General features: G+C 43.6%; 1 protein-coding gene across 2 annotated transcripts in view; it reads right to left on the reverse strand.

The window, feature by feature from the left end:
• The window catches only part of col16a1 (collagen, type XVI, alpha 1), an 89,262-nt gene that overhangs the window by 46,914 nt on the left and 21,903 nt on the right, over positions 1-20,445 (reverse strand). For both annotated transcript variants that reach the window (XM_056298558.1, XM_056298557.1), the window contains exons 3-6: positions 18,856-18,924; positions 18,660-18,777; positions 3,931-4,054; positions 1,869-2,150 (exon numbers count right to left, since the gene is read on the reverse strand). In XM_056298558.1, coding sequence (XP_056154533.1) covers positions 1,869-2,150; positions 3,931-4,054; positions 18,660-18,777; positions 18,856-18,924 — 593 coding nt within the window. The remainder of the gene's footprint in view (positions 1-1,868; positions 2,151-3,930; positions 4,055-18,659; positions 18,778-18,855; positions 18,925-20,445) is intronic.

The raw sequence follows: 20,445 nt of genomic DNA on the forward strand, positions 1-20,445 counted from the left end.
ATGCATGTTTTTTTTTTTTGTTGTTTTTTTTGCTATGTCTAGAAAAACGGCATTGGGGACACTTACAGGGGTGGGCAATCTTATCCAGAAAGGGCCAGTGTGGGTGCAGGTCTTTGTTCCAACCAAGCAGTTACACACCTGGGTCTCCTACTCAAGTTCCTCAGCAAAAACTCTTACTGGTTAATTAGTGGGATCAGGTGTGTAACTACTTGGTTGGAACAAAAACCTGCACCCACACTGGCCCTTTCTGGATAAGATTGCCCACCTGCATGACCAGCCCCTCATAAACTGTACAGCAATGGAATGTTGTTAGCTCATCACCAGTTTAGATAAAGTAGCCTACTTATTTCCCTGCAGTATTGAAAAATATGCTCATAAGTCATGAGCACTTAACAGTTCTGTCCTTTGGATAGACTTTGCTTGTAAAACATAACACTTGGGGGCGGCACGGTGGCGCAGTGGTTAGCGCGGTCACCTCACAGCAAGGTTCGAGCCCCGAGGTAGTCCAACCTTGGGGATCATCCCGGGCCGTCCTCTGTGTGGAGTTTGCATGTTCTCCCTGTGTCTGCGTGGGTTTCCTCTGGGTGTTCCAGTTGCCTCCCATAGTCCAAAGACATGTAGGTCAGGTGAATCAGCCATACTAAATTGTCCCTAGGAGTGAATGTTTGTGTGTGTCCACCCTGTGATGGACTGGTGGCCTATCCAGGGTGTCCCCCTGCTACCGCCCAATGACTGCTAGGATAGGCTCCAGCATCCCCGTGACCCTGAGCAGGATAAGCGGTTTGGATAATGAATGGATGGATAGATGGAACACAAAGTATGCAATAACCATGGTTGAGGACCATTTGATTTTCTCATTTCTACAAACTATTAGAAAAGCATTTCATCTGGAGCTGAGTGTGTGTTTGTCTGTGTGTGTTTATAAACAGTCCCTTCCTGCACCTCCAACAAAAGGAGCATGGCTGCTTTCTAGTTGCAAGGCCAGGAAATTGATCATTAAACTAAGTACCTAGATTACTTGGCCTATCCACTACTAGGACCAAACTCACTACAGGCAAGAATGAATGAGATTTCCTCAAAAGGAATGGCACTTTCAGGGCATAACCTGTGAATGCCAGAAAGTACACTAGGTAATTACACATACAAAAGTTACCAAACACACACACACACACACACACACACACACACAAACACACACACACACACACACACACACACACACACACACACACACACACACACAGGATGAATAACTTCCACAAAAAAAAACTTTTTTTCCCCACCAAGGGTGTGAAAAGGACAATGGGCAGTGCTTTAGGAGAGACTGATTTGCGATGAACATATTAATTTGATTCCCACAACTGGAAATGTCATTTTCAAGGTGATGACGAAATGTTCCCCATGAAATATGTACCTATTCAAAATTCTATTGTCCATTAGCTGAATGACACTATTTCACCAAGCACCGTGGTGTCTTTCTCTCAAGTACAGCCTGAAATAAGTCCTGAATAGAACATGATTAAAACCAGTTACCTAATTATGACACAGAACTGAGGCTAAGTATTTTGTTATACAGATATAGAACAAAAATATATTGTTGATATTTTGGTTAAGACAGATACGTTAAAGATATAGAGCACTCTTCTGGAGACAACGAATTCAAATGAAATTCAAAATGCAACTGTGAGAAATTTTTTTCTTTACTACCATAAAGTTATTGGTCTGTTAAGCCCCGCGGGCCTATTGTGATTTAGGGCGATACAAATAAAATTTGACTTGACCCACACCAAATGTTCACACATGGCCCTCTTATAATTCTCCTTTCTATTCTACCCCCCCCCCCCATTTCCTCATCCATCCATCCATACCTGCACAGGCCCAGCATCAGCAGCCCGGATGGCCAGCAGGGTGTGTCCGTCAGTGGGTAGCTCTCCACGGGGGTCTAGGGGCTTAGTTTCTATGGAGCTGCAGTCCACATGGAGCGAGGCGGCCTTGCGTTGGATACTGAGGGCCAGCTTATGCCAGCGCAGGTCCAGAAGGGACTCTACACCCTCCCCACTGAAAACGCAACCCACCGGGTCAGCTGTGGCATCTTCCCCTCTGGCTCGCAGGGACAGGGTACCCTCTGGGCCATTGAGGTCTAGGGAGAACTGGAGTCAGAGGAGGTGAGTAGAAGAGAAAGAGAGAGAGAGGGGAGATAAATACAAAGAAACAGAAAATTCTTCATGGCAAAGTTTCCATGGAAACCCCTTTCACATCATCCTTCAAAGTAAAGCTAGGCAACATACAGATATAACATCGATATCATGATATGAGACAAGATATCATCTGAGATTCTGATTATCCTGATATTGTGGTAAAACTTAAATATTGCTATTCACTGGTCTTAAAGGCTGCATAACAGTGAGGCTATATAATTTTCTGAACATACTAAGAGTGTTTTAGTGAAATCAATAATGAATCACTCTACCTGCTTGGTCATCATATCCACATTACTAATCATCATTACTAAAAATGTTCTTGCGAGGAAGTATCTCATGAAAACCCCACAGCCATCCCACAAATATTATCACATTATCGATATTGAAGTATTCAGTCAAAAATACAGTCATATTAGATATTGCCAACTATTGCCCAGGCCTAGTTCAATTTTAAAACTTGCCCCTGGTCACTGCTAGAGTGATGTCACATTTCACAAACTGATTGTTTGCAAAATGAAGACTGACAAGGTGATCCAACACTTAATGCCTGGCAACCGCCTCTTCTTCTTCTTCTAAATTGAGCTCAGACACAGATTGGACAACAGAGGGCAGCTTTAATGCAACAAATACATAAACAATGCTAGATTAGCCATCGATTGGCTCTTGTGATAATTTGTAGGGGCAAATAGTGGGCAAATAATATCTCATCTACATCTCGTGTGTGTCAGATACAGCAACATTAATTTAGAGAAATTAGACTTGGAGAAACTTTTGCAATTAACTTTTGTCAATTAAGTCCAACAAATCTTGCAAAATGTACACTCACCCAAAGACAACAGCAATTTAAGCAAAACTGTTGTGGGCACAGGCTCATTTAATCCTACATATTGTGATTTTTGTGACTCCTGCTTAAGCTTGTTCTGAAGTATGTCAACATTACGTCAACATTTTGAATCAAGACAATGTCTTTGTGAGCTGGCCAAGTGATACTGCTAGTAGTTCAGTAGTACGACTGACGCTGAACAAAGCTCTACCACAAAGTCGGCATCTAGAGTAGAGATAACATGAGAAAGAAGACGTATTAATTACACACGCAAGAAGTGCAGCCAATCAATCACTCCTAATGAGCCGCCTCCGCCTCCATCCATCATACACATCGAGCATTTAAATGTGGCCTCAGACTCCTGGTGATTATGGGGGAATCTGTAGGACCTGAGCGCTCCATCACAGGACACACATGAATAACAATAAAGGGGAGAGAAAGAAGGGTGCCGCTAATGATGAAGGGAGAAGAGACAGAGAAGGAAAAGGGAATCTGGGAAAGAATAATATGGGACAAAAGGAGTGGGGAATGAAAAGGAGGGAGAATTGAAAATGTGTCAGGAGAGAAAGGAAATTGAAAGGCAAAGTGGATGACTATGCAAAAAAAAAAAGAGATGAGGGGCTAAAAGAATTACAGAATGGGTACACAAAGGCAGTGTAAGAGAGGAAGATGAAAAAAATGAAAGAAAGGAGGGAACAAACAAAAAGGAACGGAAGAACAAAGGACCTAAGATAGGAGGAATGTCTATCTGTGGATTACATTAACTAAAAAAAAACAAAAAACAGATGGGATGTTGTGAAAGTGACAACGAGACAGATAAAGAGACAGACAGACAGACAGCCACTGGGGATAAAATAGAGAGAATGTAATACCTTCCAGATAGTGAGAAGTGAGAGTGAGGTGTACCTGTGGATATCCCTGCTGGTCAGAGATCTGAAGAAGGTAGAGGGTGTCTCTCAAGGCTGCCTTCTTCAAGACCAAGGTGAAGACCAGAGTGAACTCCTCAGGTAAGCTGTGAGGGAACACCTGACTGGAAGACATAAACAATGGGAAAATGTGGGCGTTGATGGAAAAACGGCATGCACACATACAGATACACTAGACAGAGACACCAGATACTGATTATGTGTGTGTGTGTGTGTGTGTGTGTGTGTGTGTGTGTGTGTGTGTGTGTGTGTGTGAGAGAGTGCACGCCAGTGCTAGTTTACTTATCCGAGTGTTGTGTGATTTATGAGTTCTTTTCAATGGCTGTGAGTCTCGGTGTCATAAAGTCATTGCATTAGCATCGACACCTCCAAACAGTAACTGTGCAGTATTTCTCAGACATCAGATAGGTTTAATAAAATGTCTCCACAAGGACACAGCGAAATTTGTTAGTTGCAGGCCATCCCAGTGGGTCTGTTTGTGACTTTCCCTTCTCTCAACGTCTGTGTGTGTGCGCATGCGGATCAGTGTTTACTTTATTCAATATATCTTATTTCCATTTTCCACTTTTCTATTTTCGCATTTACATTGTGTGTTTGCAGCCAGCAACACAATGACATGTTTGCGGTGAGTAACCCTTTGGCATTCATTTTCATACTAGATACAGTCCAGTAAGCTTAATTTGTCTGTTTCCAGAGATAAATATTTTGCTCGCTTCTCTTTTCGGGCAAGAGCATCTTTATAGACCCCCCCCCCCACACACACACACACACACAGATATTGAGAGACAAGAGGTCACAAACCAACCCTGCTGAAATATATGCTCATTGATATGGGGGAAACTGTGAAATATGTTGTCTCTTTCTTCTTCTCTACCCCTCTCTCTCTCTTGCACCCACACCCACACAGTATTGTTGATGCTGGCAGCTAGTTTCCTACTCCTAGAAGCGGGATGACAGTGATTTATGATGGAGGTAGGATCCAAGCGCCAAACCAGCCAACTACACGACGTCAAAACAAAGAGAATACTGTAGAGAAAGGGTGGAAGAGAAAAATTATGGAGATGCTGAACCTGGAGACCTAGAGGAAGAGACAGAGACAGTGAGAGACACAAGACATACAGACCAAGAGAGGAAAAAGAGAGACAGATAAATACGTATATATTCCAGCAGTGAAAAAAATATAGCTGCACTATCATACTGGGGTGCAGAAGAGAGAATACTTGACGCAGCTGAAGGCGAGTATACAGGCAGAGGCTGAAAAGGTGTGTAGAGAGAGAGAGAGAGAGAGAGAGAGAGAGAGAGAGAGAGACAGACAGACCGACAGAAAGAGAGTGCAAGAGAAACAGTGAGACGGAGAGAGCAGAACTTAAGAGAGACAGAGAGAGAGAGAACAGAAGTGAGAGAAAGAGACAGAGACACAGAGAGAGACAGAGAGAGAGAGAACAGAAGTGAGAGAGAGAGAGAGACAGACAGACAGACAGAGAGACAGAGAACAGAAGTGAGAGAGAGACAGACAGACACAGACAGACAGAGACAGAGACAGAGAGGAGAGAAAGAAAGAGAGAGAGAGAGAGGGAGAGAGGGAGAGAGAGAGAGAGAATAGCAACTAATATTGAGAGTGGAGTTGTTTGGGATGAGAATAGAGACATAGGCGGCAGGACAAAGAACCACTCACAAACTTCTAACAGCTGGAAATACTTGAACTCGTCATACTGCCTTCAGTCTTTTAAAACACACACACAAACACACAAACACACACACAGTTTGAAAATAAATCACTCAGTATGGGGCAGACAGATTCAGACCTAACTCCTCCTATTGCTCTTTGGGAAAGTTCACTTACTGCTTCTGGTTAGAAGAGAAAAAGTGAGCTAGGGAAGCACAGGGGAAAATAGGAGAGGTAATCTGATGTTGAAAAAGCAGAATTGTTGGTCTCAGATGTGAACCCAGCCACTGAGGATGCACAAGCCAGTGTATTCTTAGTGCTGGTTCCAAGCCGGGATAAATGGGGAGGGCTGCGTCAGGAAGGGCATCCGGCGTAAAAACTTTGCCAAATCAAATATGTGGATCATAATTCAGATTTGCATACCAGATCAGTTGAGGCCTGGGTTACCAACAACCGCCACCGATACTGTTAGCCAGCAAGGTGCCGGTAGAAACTATTCAACTGTTGGGCAAAGGAGAAGGAGAAGGGGAAGGCATGTCCTGAGGCAGTGGGAGAGGAGGAAGGGTAAGAGTGTGGAGGTGCGAGTCGGAACTTTGAATGTTGGCACTATGACTGGTAAAAGGAGATAGCTGGCTGATATGATGAGAGAAGGAAGGTGTGTGTGTGTACTGTGTACTAATACTATGTGTGCAAGAGACCAGGTAGAAGGGGAGTAAGGCCAGCAGCATCGAAGGAGGGTTCAAACTCTTCTACCATGATGCAAATGGGAGGAGAAATGGGGTACGGGTAATTCTGAAGGAAGAGTATGTCAAGATTGTGTTGGAGGTGAAGAGTGTCAGACAGAGCGATGAGTATGATGCTGGAAATGAAGGTGTATTGATAAATGTTATCAGCGCATATCCTCTGCAAGTTGGATGTGAGATGGACAAGAAAGAAGAATTCTGAAGTGAGTTTGATGAAGTGGTGGAGAGTGTACCCAAGGAGGAGAGAGTGGTGATTGGAGCCGACTTCAATCGGCATGTTGGTGAAGGGAACAGAGGTGGTGGGCAGGTATGGTGTCAAGGAGAGGAATGTGGAAGGACAGATGGTGGTGGATTTTGGGAAATGGAAAAGAAGCTTCCTGGGCAGCCAAGGAGCCAAGAGAAAAGGAGAAGAGGTTTCCTTCACCAAACTCTGATTCACTCTGGAACATTCCCGCTTTCCTCAAGAGTGCAATACACTTCCGTTGGAAGTGTATTGCACTCATATCATAAAGAGGGATGAACACAGAGTGATGTATATTATGTGGAGGAAAGTGCACACAGGTGGACTATATCTTATGCAAGAGGCACGATCTGAAAGGAATTGGAGACTGCAAGGTGGTGATGGGAGAACATAGCTAGGCAGCATTGGATGGTGGTCTGTAGGATAACTATAATAACTTTTATTTATATAGCACTTTTCTAAAACAATCTTACAAAGTGCTTAACAAATAAATAAAATCAGACGAGGCAAAAATAATAAGAATAAGTAAGAATAAAAATAAAAATGGTGTGAATTAATAAAAATGAGCATCAAACATTTGTAAAAGTTTTCACAAAAGGAAAAGTTTTAAGACAAGATATAAAAGAAGCAGACACTTGATTTGTCTTGGTTCAATAGGATGAGAGTTCCGTCGTGTGAGGGCTCTTAACAGCAAAAGCCCGATCATCCTTCGTGACAAACCAAGACCTGGGAATAACCAGCAGGGCTCCATCTGCGGATCTTAATGGTCGAGAAGGCATATATTAGGTCACTAAATCATGTAGGAGCAAGACCATTTAAGGCCTTAAAAGTGAGCAATAAAATTTTAGAATCAATTTGAAATATAACAGGTAGCCAGTGTAGTGAGGCAAGCACAGGAGTGATATGGTCATGCCTCTTTGTCTCGGTAAAGAGCCAAGCAGCGGCATGTTGTACCAACTGCTGACGGTGGAGGAGCCCTTGCAGATACTCGAGTAAAATGCATCGCAATAGTCAAGCCGAGAATAGATAAAAGCATGTAGAACTTTTTGCAGATTGGCAATTGATAACAATGATATAAATATGGAGATTACCCTGAGCTGGAGAAAGCATGACTGAACGATATGTTTGATTTGATTATCAAAACTGAGGTTAGCATGGCATATTACCCCAAGATTCCTAGCAGCCTGCTTAAGACTACCTGACAGAACACCAAGATTAGTACCAAACGGGCTGATGAAATTTGGAGAAACGAACAGAATTCAATTCAATTCAATCCAATTCAATTTATTGTCATTAAAAACAATGTGCAGGCACATGTTAAAAATGAAGACAGACACAGACAAACACAGCAAACACAATATAAGATATACACACATGAAGACCAAAAGCTAAAAATAAGTTAAAAAAAAGAGCTGGAGTACAAAATATTTAAAAATATCTACAGACATTCAGTGGGTAGCCAGGTTCAGGTGAGCAACAGCTTGTGGAAAGAAGCTGTTTTTGAGCCTGGTAGTGCGGGCTCTGAGGCTCCTGTAGCGCCTCCCAGAGCGCAGGGGGGAGAACAGTCCATGGTTGGGGTGGGTGGGATCTCTGCTGATGCTCAGACCCTTTCGAAGGCAGCGTTTGTGATAAATGTCTTTTATGGCTGGGAGCTGGGTACCGGTGATATGCTGGGCCGCCTTGACGATCCGCTGCAGAGCTTTCTGATCTACTGAGGTGCAGTTGCTGTACCACACTGAGATGCAGATGGTCAGGATGCTCTCTATGGTGCAGTGGTAGAAGTTGGTGAGAATTGTGGGGGGTAGACGGGCGCTCCTCAGCCTCCTCAGGAAATGCAGGCGTTGTTGGGCCTTTTTCACAAGGGCCTTGGTGTTTAATGTCCACAAAAGGTCCTCGCTGATGTGGACTCCAAGGAATTTAAAGCTGGAAAGACGCTCCACTTCCACCCCATTGATGTTTATGGGGGAGTGGCTGCAGCTTCTAGACCTCCTGAAGTCCACAATCAGCTCCTTTGTCTTCTGCACATTAAGGACAAGATTGTTGGTAGTACACTATGATGTGAGGTGCTGAATCTCGTCCCTGTAGGCCATCTCGTCATTGTTGGTGATACGGCCAATGACTGTGGTGTCATCTGCAAACTTAACTATAACATTTGAAGGGTGAGTTGGCAGGCAGTCATGGGTAAAGAGGGAGAAAAGGAGGGGGCTCAGAACACAGCCTTGAGGGGCACCTGTGCTGAGGGTCAGGGTGGAGGAGGTGTGTTCACCTAACCTAACAGACTGAGGTCTGTTGGTCAGGAAGTCCAGGATCCAGTTACAGAGGGAGGGGTTGAGGCCAAGGGAGAAGAGTTTGGTGGTTAGTTTGGCGGGGATGATAGTGTTGAAGGCAGAGCTGTATATGCTATAAATAGCATCCGGATGTATGTGTTGTTAAGTTCAAGGTGGGTCAGAGCAACGTGTAGGGCAGTGGCAATGGCATCCTCAGTAGACCTTTTGGGACGGTAAGCGAACTGATGTGGGTCGAATGTGGGGGGGGGGGGATAATGTTTTTGATGTGAGCCAGAACCAGTCTGTCAAAGCACTTCATGGCAATGGGGGTGAGTGCTATGGGTCGGTAGTCATTCAGACATGTGGATGTTGGTTTCTTGGAGACAGGAACAATGGAGGTGGTCTTAAAGCTTGCCGTGACTTTAGCTTGGGACAGTGAGAGGTTAAATACAGGTGTGAAGACCTCAGCCAGCTGGTCGACACATTCCCGGTAGACCCAACCCAGTATGCCGTCTGGTCCGGCACCCTTCCGTGTGTTCACTCTGCGCAGTGATTCTCTGACCTCTGCAACTGATAGAATGAGCACCTGGTTTTCTGGGTGGCTGGGGATTTTTGTGGCTGGGTCAGTATTGTCCTTGTCGAAGCGGGCATAGAAATGATTTAGCGTGTCTGGCAGGGAGGCATCATGGACAGTGGGCCCGCGATTAGAGCTTTTGTAGTCTGTGATAGACTGAATGCCTTGCCACATTCGCCGGGGATCAGAGTTATTGTGAAAGTGGTCCTCTATTCGTAGGGAATATTTATGTTTGGCTGTTCTGATGCCCTTTTTGAGGTTGGATCTGGCTGCGCTGTAGGCCTCACAGTTACCTGACTTGAACGCTGCATCCCGGACTTTCAGCAGCTGCCGGACCTCCCTGGTCATCCAGGATTTTTGGTTTGGAAAGGTGCGGACTGATTTTTTTGTTGTGACACTCTCAGTGCAAAAGTTAATGTAGGCTAGTGTGGCAGATGTCTGTTCATTAATGTCTATATGGGAGCCATGGGTAGCTGAATGTGCTAAAATACTCCAGTCTGTGTTTTCAAAACAGTCCTGGAGTTCAGAGACTGCTCCTTCTGGCCAGACAGTGATTGTCTTTACTGTTGGCTTGACCCGTTTTATTAGGGGTTTGTAGGCTGGGACCAGAAACTGGCAGAGGTGGTCAGAATGCCCCAGATGAGGGCAGGGAGTAGCTTTGTATGAGTCCTTGATGTTTGTATCGAGATGGTCCAGGGTGTTTTGTCCCCTAGTGGAGCAGCAGACATGCTGATGGAATTTGGGCAATACAGCCCTGAGGTTAGCCTGATTAAAGTCACCACAAGAATGCCCTCAGACTTATCATCATTACATTTAAGAACATTTTTGGACATCCAGGATCTAATGTCAGCGAGGCAAGTTGTGAGATTTGCTAGGGTGCTAGGATCTGTGGGTTTTAGTGGCAGTTATAACTGAGTGTCGTCAGCATGAAAATGGGGAAACACATTATGATTTTGAATGCCCTGGCAAAGGGGCAGCATGTATATAGAAAATAGGAGGCCAAGAACTGAGCCTTGAGGGACATCACAACTAAACTGAGCCATCGAGGAAGTAGATTTACCCAGAACAACAGAAAAAGTTCTGTTGGGAGAGGTAACAGCATAATAAACTAAGAGTTAAGCCCTTGATGCCAACCCAAGTCTCTAAGCGATGTACTGTGATTGACTGTGTCAAAGGCAGCACTTAAGTTTAAAAGAACTAAAATTGAGCAGTCACCTCTGTCTGCAGTCAGCAGTAGGTCATTAGTAACCTTAACTAGAGCTGTCTTGGTACTATGAAGTGCTCTAAAACCAGACTGGAAACTGTTAAAAACACTAATAGTGTTCATAAAAGAAATCAACTGAGATGAAATTACTCTCCCCAGAACCTTGGATAAAAAAAAAGACAATTTGGAGATTGGTCTGTAGTTACTTAAGGACAGGGGATCTGAATTAAGTTTCTTAAGCAATGGGTAATAATGGCATGATTAAAACTATCTGGAAATGAACCAGAGGCCAGAGAATTATTAAGAATTTGCAGAAAAACAGGGCTAACAGTTGAGAATATCTCCTTGAGCAGCTTAGTGGGAATGATGTCTAAGATGCAGGTGGAGGAGTTCATATTGGACACTGTACTCTCTAACACTGATATTGTAATTGGTTGAAACTGGGTAAAAGCGGCAGAATTAACATTGGGAATGGGGCGAATGCAAGGGCCAGGCTGGATTCGGGACCTGTTATTCTCCACTTTATTTACAAAATGAGTGAGACATTTTTCAGCCAACTCGACATCGGGTTCAAAAAATGAAGTGGATAGACAATTAATAACAGAATCAATTATCCTAAAGAGAACTTTAAGATTGTGGTTATTTCTTGATATCAATTAAGAGAAATACCCAAATCTCACATCCTTAACTAACTTCTGGTAAATTAACATTTGGTTGTTAAGGGTGTTATGTACTAATTCGAACTTGTTGACTGACCTTCCATTGTCATTCTGATTTTCCAGTGTTCTAAGGGCACAAGTGTGATCATTCAGCCCGGGGAGGTTATTTGATTTTTGTTTCCCTGTTTTAAACGGTGCAGTTTGGTTGAGGATGGCTAGGCGCTGATCATTGAATGAATTTAACAGTACATCTGGATTGAGAGGGGATAAAGAGGGATTAAATGATAATTAATTAAAAGCATCACAGAATTTAACTGCAGAGCCAGCATTGAGAATGCAAGAGCGTGCTTTAGGATAGTGACTAGGAATAGCGAGCTGTAGTGGGACTTTGAAAATTACAGCTTTATGGTCAGATAAAGGTATATCCACCAGATTAAGAAATTCGAGGGAGAAATTAGATGAGTACAAGGTCTAAGATGTGGCCTTTGGAATGTGTGGCCCCTTCAACAAATTGAATGAATTTAAAAGACTCTATAAGATCCGGACTTCCGGTAAAATGTGAAGTCAGGGAATGGGAAGAACAACATACATGAATATTAAAATCAGGATGACTTTGGAGACCAAGAAGAGGAAGAGAATGAAGGCAGAGCCAAGGATCAAATGGTGGAAGTTGAAGAAGGAAGACTGTTATGTGGAGTTCAGCGAGGAGTTACAACAGGCACTGGGTGGTAGTGAAGAGTTGCCAGATGGCTGGACAACCACTGCAGAAATAGTGAGGGAGACAGCTAGGAAGGTATTTGGTGTGTCATCTGGACAGAGAAGGAAGATAAGGAGACTTGTTGGTGAAATGAGGAAATACAGCAAAGTATACCAAGAAAGAGGTTGGCAAAGAAGAAGTGGAACATGTCTTGTGAATGCTCAACAATCCAGGTAAGAAAATCAAAGACGGTTGAATCAGTTCATCAGGATACATTTCTTGACAGATCCGTTTCATCACTCAACTAAGTGACATCTTCAGTCTAAACTGACTGCAGGTAACCCCACCCCTTATACACAATACAATACAATACAATACAGCTGCATAACAACTGAAACCAACAACCAGTTTCATATGCAAATATGGGTGTGACCATTAACTGGAGTGGCCATGTGTACTATTCAGAGAGGATTAGGGAATGTTGCAATCACAGCATTGCAAGATGGCATCAGATGCATAACGACCAAAACCAACGACCAGTTTCATGTGCAAATATCCCCATGTGTGCACATGACACACTGAACCCCTCCAGAGTACTTTCCGGGGGTTGGATGAGAGTAAACAAACACACAACTGAAGAGAATGAAATGGTCCTCAAGTTTGACACTGCCTATAACATAGCGAAAGAGGAACTCCCATTAACAAAATTCAAATCTTAATAGTGTCAAATTCAAACTCAATATTCAAATTAAAATATTTTGCAAATATCAAGTTACTGTCAACCTTTACATCAATTCAAAAGGGTATGGGTAGGGTATGTAAATTCATCACTATGCAAAGTCATTGATTAATAATACCATGCTGTACTTAACAAAATAAGGGTGGAAGTAAATTACGTATGTACTTGTGTGACTAACAGAGAAAAGTGGAAAATTCTGGAGCCTGCAGCCCTAAATCCAAAGTTTTTGAGATACACGAAACACATAGCCAGGCAATAGATCAAAATTAATTTTACCATTTTAATTGGGCTGTAACATAAAATGTGTGCCGTCAAATGACCATAAAACTACAGGATTAGGCTAAATCTATCATGGATAGTTTAAACACAGCCACACGGCATACAATGGAATTCTGGCCTCAGATCAAATCTCATGAAAAGGCGCTTACCCTCCAGCTAGAATTTATTCTCTAAAAGGAAATAACATAAGAGCAATCAAACTTTTTTTTTTTGCAATTAAAATTCATCTGAGCCACAATGCAGGTCCATTTCATCACCATTACACCAATAGAGACTGCCAGCTTCTGCCTTATTGGAATGTAATTTTTTTTTTTTGCTGCCGCTGACACGAGCTGCTAGACAAGCAGCCTCATATGGCTGTCACTCACGTGTGTTAGCTTGGATTAGCTAAATGGATTAGACTCCGATACAAAAGACAACACTGTTTCCCAATTACTGCACACGCATCTCAATCTTCACACAACGTCTCGCCAGTGATGAACTAAAAGACATTTGACAGACGAGAAACTTGTGTCCGGTGTCTTAGGAAACTTCAAGAATATGTTATCTGAGTGAGAGAAAGGAAAGACCATGAGAAAGAGAATTAAAAGAGGAAAATGTACAGCTAACACCGCTACAATTGTGCAACTACACTCAAAAAAAAAACAGACTAATAAATGCACATGCATACACACATTCTTGCAATAATGCACACACGCAGGCATTCACAAACACACACGCATAAGAGACAGTAAGTGTGCACAAATAGGCGTCCGGGTGGCATGGCGGTCTATTCCGTTGCCTACCAACATGGGGGATTGTCGGTTTGAATCCCCGTGATACCTCAAGTTTCGCTGGGTGTTCTTACAGACAATTGGCCATGTCTGCGGGTGGAAAGCTGGATGTGGGTGGGTATGTGTCATGGTCGCTGCACTAGCGCCTCCTCTGGTCAGTCAGGGTGCCTGTCCAGGGGGGAGGGGGAACTGGGAGGAATACCGTGATCCTCCCACGTGCTACATCCCCCTGGCGAATCTCCTCACTGTCAAGTGAAAAGAAGCGGCTGTTGACTCCGCATGTATTGGAGGTGGCATGTGGTAGTCTGCAGCCCTCCCCCGACTGGCGGAGGGGGTGGAGTAGCGACCGGGACGGCTCGGAAGAGTGGGGTAATGACCAAGTACAAGTGGGGAGAAAAAGGGGGGGTATGCATTTTTCCAGAAATGGAAAAATGCATAGGCTTACACACACACACACACACACACACACACACACACACACACACACACACACACAGAATATTGTTATGGGGAGAAAAAGCAGCACATGCCTGGGGTCTGGTTTTGGTGGAGTAATCTATTGACTGGATTTGAACTCATAACCTTCTTGTCCCTTTGACCCTATCTGGTCCCGGCCCCCACTCTCCTCACAATGACTTATATGGTAAAGGGGAAAAAAAGTATATACGCCGACTCTGATTTTCACTAACAGACAAATTCTGCTTCCATCTTGCTTTGGGTAAGGTTAGGAGGCAAGGGAGAGGGAGGAAAAACAACGAAACATAAGCACACACTCCAGTTTTGTTTCATCATTTAGTGAGAATTAAGACTAAAAGTACTATTAACAGTATGCTAGTTAGCTTTAACAATGAATAAACAACGAGTTGTGGGTTGAAATAAGTCCTTGTTTGGTCGCAGTGTTTTCATACAAAAATGACTGCAAATTTCAGAATAGCACCAAAATTTCAAAGAACGCTACAGCATAACTAAACCCCAAACCATTTGAAAGGGACAGATAGAAAATAATGTCCCTGCCTCCTTGTTCGAAGGCTGGAAGCATGTCAGTGAAAGCGTCTCGAGGATTGTTCTCCTCGCTCCGCAACACGCTGATCTCCCGAGAAGTGACAACGTTGTTTTACGCCATCCTCCAGATTTTCAAGAGCGACTACCCTCTAAGTCTGTGACAAACTATATATGTGACACTTTTAGCACAAAAAGTCTCTGCTGGAAAAGAAAAAAAAAGGAAAAAGGTTTTGCAGACAGATTTATTGTGGCTTCAAGCAAGTGGGGCCCACAGTGTTGGACAGTGATAAAATACTGCAGGCTGACCCAATTGGCAAGATTTGAGAAACTGTTTTATCAGCGTTGAGTAGAAAGAAATAAACCTGACAGACTGAAAACCAACAGTGGTACACTAGAAAGAAAAAAATACATAGCACACAAGCAAGCCCACAACCCTAATAAGCACTTATCGACCAACTCTACACTGAAACAGCTGTTATCCATGATGTGACAACTGTGAAAATCAACAACGGCGTGTCAAGCTGCTGAATTATGTTGTCAAAAGAAGCCATGTTATGTGAGGTTTACTGGATGTCAGAAAGAAGTATCGCTATATTCAAGCACAAGTGAAAACACATTTGTTGTTTACGTGTAAACACAACGTCATAAATTTTGAGCTTCTCATGTGAGCAATGGCGGCACTGAGAACATTGAGGTAAGAGCTGCAAAACCCGAACCCTTTGTGGCAGGCTTTTACAAACCGGTGTCAGCGTGAAGAGGAAATGGAATGGTATTTCTGTGAAAGCAATCAGAATCTGACCAGTGGTGTGTGGTCTGGCCACTGAGCACAGCTGCTACATCCAGTGTCAGAGGTACTGTAGTCTGCAGATTATGTTTATTTATTTTATTTTCTACATGACATTTAGAAAACCCAATTTGTAAATAAAGGTCTTATGACAGCTTAGAATACAGTTAACAGGCTGCAGATATTCATTCTTAATGAGCCCCTTTTCTTTGAAATAGTCTTTATGTTGATGTCAAAAAGTCTGATTCTGCGGTCTCCTTCAATCTCAACTGAAAACCCACCTTTTCTGACTATCTTTAGACTAGCTGCTAATTGCTAATGCAATTTTATTTTATTTTCACCCTTTTTCTCCCCAATTGTCAATTCTACCCGTCCAATTATACCGCTCTTCGGAGCCGTCCGAGTCGCTGCTCCACCCCCTCTGCCGAGCCAGGGAGGGCTGCAGACTACCACGTGCCTCCTCCGATACATGTGGAGTCATCAGCTTTTTCTTTTCACCTGACAGTGAGGTGTTTCACCAGGGGGATGTAGTACGTGGGAGTATCACGCTATTCCCCCCAGTTCCCCTTCCCCCCCGAACAGGCGTCCCGACCGACCAGAGGAGGCGCCAGTGCAGTGACCAGGACACATACCCACATCTGGCTTCCCACCCGCAGATACGGCCAGTTGTTTAAGTAGGGATGCCCAACCAGGCCAGAGGGAACACGGGGATTCAAACCAGCAATCCCCGTGTTGGTAGGCAATTGAATAGGCCGCTACACCAGCGTTTCTCAAACCTCTCCTGGCGGACCACTTGTCCTGCATGTTTTAGATCTCTCCCTGCTCCAACACAGCTGATTCAAATGATCAACTCGTTATGAGCTCCCGAAGCTGCCTAATAACAAAACTGATCATTTAAATCAGCTGTGTTGGAGCAGGGAGAGATCTAAAACATGCAGGACAAGTGGTCCGCCAGGAGAGGTTTGAGAAACGCTGCGCTACACTACCCGGACACCCCATGCAATTTTTCCCCCTCCTTTTTCTCCCCAATTGTACTTTGCCAATTACCCCACTCTTTCAAGCCGTCCTGATCTCTGCTCCACCCCCTCTGCCAATCCGGGGAGGGCTGCAGACTACCACATGTCTCCTCCAATACGTGTGGAGTCACCAGCCAGTTCTTTTCACCTGACAGTGAGGAGTTTCGCCAGGGGGACATAGTGAATGGGAGGATCACGCTATTCCCCCCAGTTCCCATTCAACTGCCCATGCAATTTTAATTTGGCCTTACTTTGAACCTTATCTTTACTATCCCCTTCTGGGAGGGTCTTAGTCACAACATAAGGTTACATTAGTCTTTCTACTTTGGCACGAAATTCCAGGTCATGCCGGTGAGAATGTCTCATACCTTTCTGTAAGTGTTGCACTACTAGGCTGTATGATATGGTCTACAAATAAAATCATGATTTGTTTTTAAAACTTACAATGAATGATTTCAATCTCTTTTCCTTTGGTTTGTTTTTCCCTACACAAACTAAAAGACCAAGACATAATTCAAACACATTTTATCTGTTTTTTTTTTTAATTCCTTCCCCAAATGCCACTTCCTGTCAGGTGGCATTCGGGGAAATGAAGCACTATTGTTAGCTGTCTTAGCAGGAGCTAGCATCTACATCACACAGTGCCCCACATTGCTCCCATTCTGCAGCGTGTTTCTGTCTTTGGTGCGGGTATGTCGTGCTCCAACTTTTAGTTGCAATGGACCTTCCACAAACTTTATACAGCAGAGAGATTTGCTCAACATCAGCTTCAAAAACCTGAATCACTTCCATGTCACTGAGGTGACATTGCTTACTTTTTTCCAGAGTTATCTCATTGGCATTGCTTACCGCCATCTTTGTAGCGGGTCTGACTGACTGACTGACTGACTGACTGACTGACAAGACAGCTTGAGTCGTGACAGTAATGTATACTGTGACGTGGATGCATGGCAGACCGGGTAGTCAGCATAGACAGACTGCAAAGCTGGGCAAACTGGAGCACCATTTGTTTGATAGAGTAATAAAATGTTGCATTATAATTTGAATAATAATAATAATTTAGATTTTTAGAAAATTAAGTCTCTCTCTCAGGATTAGAGGTCCTTCAGCTGGAGACTGTGGGGGCAAGACTTCTGCCTGCATTGCATCTTGTGCTTCCTACTGACCTGGACCTTCAGCCTCCTGGAGACTTCTGGTTGTCATATGTTTTTGCTTTTGTTCATGACTGTTTCTGCAGTATTTGTGTTGGCTCTGACTTGTGTATCTCTCTAACGCTGCATTTGTCATTAGTGTTGTGTCTAAGTTTACCTCCTGTGTGTTCTCTGTGACACTAAACTGGTGGTGATGCAGTGGCGGCGTCGGTAGAGGATGTCTGACATGCTATGATGTTTGATTCTTCAATATATTTTGCACTGTTTCCCTACAATTTATGTAATCAATGCATTGAGTGAATTTCACTGTAACTTTTTTATTAATTGTAGATATTCTTCACTGTTTTGCTATATTGTGTGTAATTCTTCAGCACCTCATTGAGTGGTTACTGTAAATCTGTTACTGCTTGTCTATATCGTCCACTCCCATTGCATGCCTATCCGTCCTGGAAGTGGGATCCCTCCTCTGTTGCTCCTCATGAGGTTTCTCCCATTTTATTTTCCAGACGTTTATTCAGTGGAGTTTTACCTCACCCGATGCAAGGGCCTAAGGCTCGGGGGTGTCGTACATAGCATGGAATGTATCTATGATTGTAAAGCCCTCCAGGCCTATTGTGATTTAAAGTGTGTGTAGAGTTATTATGTTCCTTCCTCCTGGACATGCTTGCAAAAAAACTGCCTGTGTTTGCATATGTGTTGTGTCTGTAAGTATAGATACTTGTGATATTGTAACTAGCCATTCAAAGCCACAAAAAAATCCCAGGTAAGCATACTCACAATCACAGATAGCCATCACTATGTGATGAGAGATGGAGCGAGTGAGAGAGAGAGAGAGAGAGAGAGAGCAAAAGAAGAGAGGGAGTGGAAGGGAGACAAACAGACAGAAAAATGGACAGTGGATGTAGCAGACTTACTCAGTAGGGCGTAGGAGTGCAGTCTTGCCCAGACGGAGGATGACGGGTCCACGAGGATTTCGGATCTTCTTGACATCTGAACTCTTCAGCAAGGAGAATCGGCGCACCAGATTGAAGCCTGATATCAATGACATTTATAAGCGCTTGCAGGAATGTGTGTGTATATGTCTTTTTGTGCATCTCTGTGTTTGTTTACCTGTGATGTTGTGCCTGGCCGTCTGAGGGAACTTCCAGTCATCCACTTGCAAAGAAGGGCATTGTGTACCTGGAGAGAGAGAGATGAAAGAGAGGGTTTGAAGGACAAAGTGAAACAGGGCTGACGAAAGTGTGTGGGTGCATGTGAAAGAGAGAGAGAGAGAGAGAGAGAGAGAGAGAGAGAGAGAGAGAGAGAGAGAGAGAGAGAGAGAGCAAAAGAGAGAAAGAATCAAGAGAACCAGTACCTTCAAATATGCACATTCGAGTTGCAGAGAGGTATTGATTTAGCAAAAAGAGGGAAGAGGGGTATGTGTGAAAGAGAGACTGTGAAACAGAACATGGGCGAAACTATGCCAGAAAGGAACACAGCCCCGGTTTGACAGCTAGTCCAGTACTGGGATTGTCTGTCGCAGCAGAGTATGTTTGATGGATATGTTCTCACCCTGTCAGGAGAGATTATAGAGAAAAGTGTTGACTGTCAGAGGGCCCTGCCAAGCTACGGAAGAGATGTGAAATGTGTGGACAGCTGGACGGCACAGGTAGACACGGCCCCTGTAAATCACAGTGATCCACCTTTAATTGATCTCTTTGGGGCCAGGGGTCATAGCCCCAACAAGACATTCTACAGGGCGCTGCTTGCCTTTCAAAAAGTGGTTGTTATGGGACCATGGACATTTTGAAAGCGGGAGCTGCTCCATGCTGACTAGCTTGGAGCCCAATAACTTTTTGGGGAGTTGTTTTGCTGTCAGGAATGCTCTATGCCACTATTATGTGCCCAACAGGGCTGAGAGGAACTTTCATTTCACCTTATGCAATATTCAAGTTTCAAACAACATGGTGTTTAATGGCTTGTTGCTAAAACATTGAGATTAGACCTGGGCATCACTACCTCTGGGGATTTTTCTTGTTTTGTCTTGAAATATGAGGAGTTTTATGACAGTATGCCATCATGCAGTCAATGGGCATGATGCACCATGGGGGACATTGATGCAGACTGAGGTATTGTTTGGCTAAAGTCAATGCTATGACTCCACAAACATCTATGTACGAACTGCTTTGGGCTGACCAGCTTGTTAGATTGAAGCTAATTACGAGCAAGAGGGAGAGTGACTCTGCGGCTATTAAATGTATCCAATTAGACCACGAGTCCAACACGGAATGACTGTACACTGAATTACATCCATGTGTATGGGTGTTGAGCCGAGTGGGGTCTGACTCATTTAACCATAAAAAAAAAACTGACTGATCCAATACTTAATTAGGACGTCTTTATCCTTGCACTTGTACTTTCCTTTTTGTTTTTCTCCATAGGACAGAATGAACTGTTCTGAATTTATGTAAAAGCCATTTGATGGGTTGCAAGGAGTCAGATCAAGAGATCCTCCACTGCCAATACTGAATCAAAACCATGGCATTGTTTAAGCCTTTGACAATGCCAATGATCAAAACATCGAGATCAAGAACATGTGCATACAGGAACTTGCCGATTTAGATAATAGATGAGCTGGTTCCTCAGCTATAAAGTGCATTTGAAGCCCTTTTCCTAACCTATGATTATTTTTAGAGATGGTGATAACATAAAGCCTAGAGA

This window comes from Lampris incognitus, chromosome 18 (genome assembly GCF_029633865.1).
Source record: "Lampris incognitus isolate fLamInc1 chromosome 18, fLamInc1.hap2, whole genome shotgun sequence".
In the NCBI taxonomy this organism is placed as follows: Eukaryota; Metazoa; Chordata; class Actinopteri; order Lampriformes; family Lampridae; genus Lampris; species Lampris incognitus.